The 6,142-nt window shown below is 40.8% G+C and overlaps 1 protein-coding gene across 4 annotated transcripts in view; it reads left to right on the top strand.

Annotated features, from left to right (window-relative positions):
- STAMBPL1 (STAM binding protein like 1) overlaps positions 1–5,316 on the top strand; it is a 41,376-nt gene extending 36,060 nt beyond the window's left edge. For 3 of the 4 annotated variants that reach the window (XM_087701931.1, XM_087701933.1, XM_087701932.1), the window contains exons 10-11: positions 1,844–1,943; positions 5,010–5,316. In XM_087701931.1, the coding sequence (XP_087558057.1) occupies positions 1,844–1,943; positions 5,010–5,066 (157 nt within the window). In that variant the 3' untranslated portion in view covers positions 5,067–5,316. Of the gene's footprint in view, positions 1–1,843; positions 1,944–5,009 lie in introns of those variants that run through there. The other variant, XM_087701934.1, reaches the window with a different exon arrangement.
- The last annotated feature ends 826 nt before the right edge of the window (positions 5,317–6,142 follow it).

Consider the following 6,142-nt stretch of genomic DNA (forward strand, 5'->3'; position numbering starts at 1 on the left):
CCCTGTCCCTGTCTCTCTCTCTCTCTCTCTCTCTCTGTCTCTCTCTCTCTCTCTCTGTCTCTCTCTCTCTCTCTCTCTCTGTGTGTTTTATTAAATGCTATGCATTCTTAGTTTATTGTGTTCTATGTCACCTGTAAAATGTTCAAGAAGGCAAGTGGGAGAAAGGGGAACACACATATTGTACGAGTTTCAATCTTTACAGATAATGGTATACTTTAGAATCAAATTTAATTTCTGAATATTCTTTGCTATGTTATGCCTTCTGTTATGCCTTCCCATACTCTCTCTCTCTCTCCCTCCCTCTCTCCCTCCCCCTCCCCCTCCCTCCCTCTCCCTCTCTCCCTCTCTCTCTCTCTCTCCCCCCCTCTCTCTCCCTCTCTCTCTCCCTCTCTCTCTCCCTCTCTCCCCCCTCTCTCTGTCTGTCTGTCTGTCTGTCTCTCCCTCCCTCTCTCCCTCCCTCTCTCTCTCTCTCTCTCTCTCTCTCTCTGTCTCTCTCTCTGTCTCTCTCTGTCTCTGTGTATTTTATTAAACCTGAATAGTTTTATTATTGAACCTCAGGTTCTCAAATCACCAACTCATGTTTGTTTTTTTTGGGAAGAAAATATTAGGGATAGATGCATAGACATAGAGATTTAGCAGTAGTAATAGCAGTTAGACTTATATACCGCTTCATAAGGCTTTCAGCCCTCTCTAAGCGGTTTACAGAGTCAGCATATTGCCCCCAACAACAATCCGGGTCCTCATTTTACCCACCTCGGAAGGATGGAAGGCTGAGTCAACCCTGAGCCGGTGAGATTTGAACCGCTGAACTGCAGTCAGCTGAAGTAGCCTGCAGTGCTGCATTTAACCACTGCGCCACCTTGGCATTTAATGGAAGTCTTCCTTCTCCTCCATGGGCCATAGAAAGAGACCTTTGTGAATCCTGCTCTGTACTCCAACCCATGTTATTATAGCCCAGAAAATGTCTCATTAAATGCTAGTGACATTTTTATGTTTGTGGTCTTCTCTATATTTATTTACATCCTTTATGTTAAAAATGCCAGGGATTTCTCTTCTTCATGTAACATGCAATATGTTTAGCCTTGGTTAAACCATTAAACTATTTCTGGTTCATTTTTAAGTGGTGGTTTTTTTTTCAAAAGTAGGGTTTTATTTGTCATTTTAACATTTTTTTGCTGAAGCAATCAAAATACTGCAGACCTCTGGCCCATCATTTCAGAGATCACTTAAATCATTTGTGGAAAAAAATTGTGCTATAGGAATGACTGTCTTAATTCAGGGAAAGATTATCTTTGCAAGATAATGCAAATTTAGAGCCAAGGTGGCGCAGTGGTTAAATGCAGCACTGCAGGCTACTGCTAGATCAGCAGTTCAGCGGTTCAAATCTCACCGGCTCAGGGTTGACTCAGCCTTCCATCCTTCCGAGGTGGGTAAAATGAGGACCCGGATTGTTGGGGGCAATATGCTGACTCTCTGTAAACCGCTTAGAGAGGGCTGAAAGCCCTATGAAGCGGTATATAAGTCTACTGCTATTGCAAGGAAGGAAACTTATTCTGAGCATTAGCTATTCCTTGATTGTCATAATATTGTAGTAACAGGTTTATCCACAAGGAGACTCTTCATTAATGTAATTTTTCAAGAAGTGCCTTGAAATTGTTGAGTAAATGGCTCCTCTCAGTACTGTATTCTGCCTCTCCATTAGTAGCCAGCTGCAAATTCAATTTGCAGGCAGATATCACGAAGTTCTCGTATTCTTTGTGCAACTGAGATCAGCATTGTCTGCTGAGGATGATTGTTGGGTTAGCGCTGCTTTCTAAGATGTAATATTTCTTTTGTTTTCTAGGATGGGAATCTTCAGACTTACTAATGCTGGCATGTTGGAAGTTTCTGCTTGTAAGAAGAAGAGCTTTCACCCTCATACCAAGGATCCTAAGCTATTTAATGTAAGGGCAGCATATTCATTTTTAACATTCTGTACACTCGCTGCCCCACTATTCAAACATGCAGGAATGGGAATGTGGCAGAGGTGAATTCCTACCAGTTAGCACCAGTTCGGTAGAACCGGTTTGTCAAATTTTTGAAACCCACTACACACAGACAGACAGACAGACAGACTCACATAGCGAGAGAAAGGGAAATAAAGAAATAAATAAAAAAAGAAAAAAGAAAAAGTGAGAGAGAGGTGAAAGAAAAAAAGAAAAAAGGGACAGAGAGACAAAAGGAAGGAGAGAGAGAGAGAGAGACAGAGAGAGAAAGAAAACACATGGCCGGCAAGCCACTCCCAGCAGGTCACATGGCCGGCAATAGCAGTAGATAGCAATAGCAGTAGACTTATATACCGCTTCATAGGCCTTTCAGGCCTCTCTAAGCGGTTTACAGAGAGTCAGCATATTGCCCCCAACAATCTGGGTCCTCATTTTACCCACCTCGGAAGGATGGAAGGCTGAGTCAACCCTGAGCCGGTGAGATTTGAACCGCTGACCTGCTGATCTAGCAGTAGCCTGCAGTGCTGCATTTAACCACTGCGCCACCTTGGCTCTCCCACAAAGCCACTCCCACAAAGGAGGCCACACCCACAGAGTAGGTTCGAAAAAAATTTGAAACCCACCACTGGAATGTGGTATAAGTTAAAATCTTTCTCCAATTTCTCCAATCTAGTTCCTCCAAATGGTGCAGTTCATATCACCAGCCAGCTTGGAGAAATCTCAGGTTTATATTTTGGCAGGAAGGTGGAAAAGAATGGCACCAGGACCGAGATTAGCCCAACAATACTTAGATATGTGTTGCTGTTCATTTGCCTACATCATTTGGATAGGAAATATTGAGGCAAATTCAAACATGCCTGCAGTGAAAATATAGAAATTCTCCCCAAACTGCTAAAGGCAAAAATTACTTTGCAGATGCATTGAGAGGCTCAGATGCAGGATATGGAAATTAAAGTGGGACATAATAATTTACTATAGCTGCTGTCCCCAAAAGCATCAGCTACCAGATGTTTTGCATTGCAGTCTGCAGAATTCAGAGTTTGCTAACAAGATGGTTATGAAAGTGTTTTCTTCACTATTCCTGTCTTGTTCATATTCTAACCTCTGTAAAGGCAAAAGCCGAGGTGGCGCAGTGGTTAAATGCAGCACTGCAGGCTACTTCAGCTGACTGCAGTTCTGCAGTTCGGCTGTTCAAATCTCACCGGCTCAGGGTTGACTCAGCCTTCCATCCTTCCGAGGTGGGTAAAATGAGGACCCAGATTGTTGTTGGGGGCAATATGCTGACTCTGTAAACCGCTTAGAGAGGGCTGAAAGCCCTATGAAGCGGTATATAAGTCTAACTGCTATTGCTAAAAGATATACCGCTCAGTGTCACTCTATGAGTGAGGTGAATGCTTTCTCAATGAGGATGCTCACAGCAAGGTGGTAGAGGGTTTAGTGAACTGGTGTAACAAAAACAGTCTCATTTTAAATGTAGGAAAAACTAAAGAGATTATTGTCAATTTCAGAAAAGGCAGGTACAGCCACACACACCTCTACAACTTAACGATTCATCTGTGGAGGTTGTTAGAAATATCAAGTTTCTGGGTGTGCAGCTAACGAATAGGCTTGCTTGGTCACTCAACAGTGAGATAAACTGGTGAAGCAGTGTGTCCCATGGGAAAGGTTCATCCTCCTTCCCCTGTCCTTACCACTTTCTATAGAAGGACGATCGAGAGCATCCTGTCATATTGCATTATTGTGCCAACATGTCTGTCTTATTAAATTGGAACTTTAAGGATAACTCTGCCTTGGACTCTGATTTAATTCTGAATGATATTTGGAACCATTTACTGCTTCGGACAGGAAAGCAGTGCAGAGAGTGGTGAGGATGGCAGAAAAGATCATTGGCAGTTTGCTTCCTTCTATCCGGGACATGGCACATAAACGATGCTTTAGCAGAGTCCGCAGGATTGTCTGGGATGCTACATATCCTCTTCATGACCTGCTTTCCTTGTTACCTTCTGGGAGGGCGCTTCGTGGTATTCAAAGCAGAACCTTTAGATCAGGGGTGTCAAACTGGCTGCCTGCGGGCCAGATATGTCACATGCAGGCCATGCCCACCCCGTATATATATATATATATATATATATATATATAGATAGATAGATAGATAGATAGATAGATAGATAGATATAGATATAGATATAGATATAGATATATCTATATCTATCTATCTATCTATCTATCTATCTATCTATCTATCTATCTATCTATCTATCTATCTATCTCTATCTCTATCTCTATCTCTATCTCTATCTCTATCTCTATCTATCTATCTATCATCTATCTCTATCTATCTATCTATCTATCTATCTATCTATCATCTATCTCTATCTATCTATCTATCTATCTATCTATCTATCTATCTATCTATCTATCTATCTATCTATCTATCTATCATCCCAGAAGCTGATATTAGGCAGATGTGTTAACCACTAAGCCACAGGCTCTCCTCCGTTATCATATTCATATAGATAGATAGATAGATAGATAGATAGATAGATAGATAGATAGATAGATAGATAGATAGATGATAGATAGATAGATAGATGATAGATAGATAGATAGATAGATGATAGATAGATAGATGATAGATAGATAGATAGATAGATAGATAGATAGATAGATAGATAGATAGATAGATAGATGATAGATATAGATATAGATATAGATATAGATATAGATCCCAGAAGCTGATAATGAAAATTATATAGATGTGTAAATGAAATCACTAGGAATCTAGCTTAACTCAAGGAAATCTTTATCTTCTCCAAAGGAAGGAAGAACAGAACATTGTTGTTTGAAAATGCCTCTTTCAGGGTTGCAATATGGATCAAAGGGGAACCTTCGTCCCCAGACGAACAACCGAGTGAAATAAAATCCACGTTTCCCTTCCATTGTTGCAGATTTAAATTATTTAATTTTGCAGCAGCTGCCTAATGACAGATAATCTAAGATTAATCTGGTGTTTTCTTTTTGCAGATCTGCAAACATGTCATTGAAAAAGAGATAAAAATAACCGTGCTGGACCTGAGGTGATGCAGAGGGAAGAAATGCCTTCGGTAAAACATTAAAAGCCAGTGGAAAAACGAGGTTTTGCTAGCATTTTCCAAGTTACTGACATTTTCTATTTGTATGTTTTGGATTTAACACTTTGATATTTATTGCCCTTTTCTCATTTTGAAGTTGTTTCATTGTACAGTCAAAATGAAGCTCACGGTGGCATTCAGTCCGGGTATGTTATTTTATTGGAATAATATGACAATAAAGTGAACTCGACACAATGACAGTCTCGACCCCGTTTGCAAATTTCTGTTTATTTTTCCTCCCCTCTGGAGTATATATATGATTGTTTTCCTGCCCTACAAGGTATTCAGGGGTGCTTAAGTGTGACGTGTGAATGTTTACAGCATGTTTAAAAATACTCGTTATAACACTAGCTATAAAACACAACAGGAAATATGGAAGAAAGAATAGACTAGCCGACAGGATCAAAGCAGATTCTGCTGAGAAACGCACAGAAAAACTGCGCGCAAATAATAAAGTGAACTATGAATGTGTGAGCTCACAAACAGAGGAGTTCCCTCTATTCAACTAGCTTCAGTCCCAAACACCTGCTACTGCATTATTATAGGGTCAGTGTTGTCTTCCTATAAATTCACTGTAGAAGAAAGAACCTTAAAATAGTTCTGATTTTTCTGAATCACAGCAGGTATGGAGGGTTCACCGACAAAACCGCGCTCGACTAAACCGCGCCCGACTAAACCGCGTCGCTGACGTCATCAACAGGGCGACAACAGCGCGGAGACAGAAGCACGCTGTAAACCCTAAATCTAAAATTAACTCCTAAACCTAAACCTAACCCCCCTAAACCTAATCCTAAACCTAACCCTTAACCTAACCCTAAACCTAACCCTAACCTAACCCTAACCCTAACCCTAACCCTAACCCTAACCCTAACCCTTAACCTAACCCTAAATGTAAACCTAACCCTTAACCTAACCCTAAACCTAACCCTTAACCTAACCCTAAACCTAACCCTTAACCTAACCCTAAACGTAATCCTAACCCTTAACCTAACCCTAACCCTAACCCTAACCCTTAACCTAACCCTA

The sequence above is a fragment of the Thamnophis sirtalis genome, unplaced genomic scaffold (assembly GCF_051295495.1).
Source record: "Thamnophis sirtalis isolate CommonGarterSnake01/CBP01778 unplaced genomic scaffold, rThaSir2_p1.2 scaffold_15, whole genome shotgun sequence".
Lineage (NCBI taxonomy): Eukaryota > Metazoa > Chordata > Lepidosauria > Squamata > Natricidae > Thamnophis > Thamnophis sirtalis.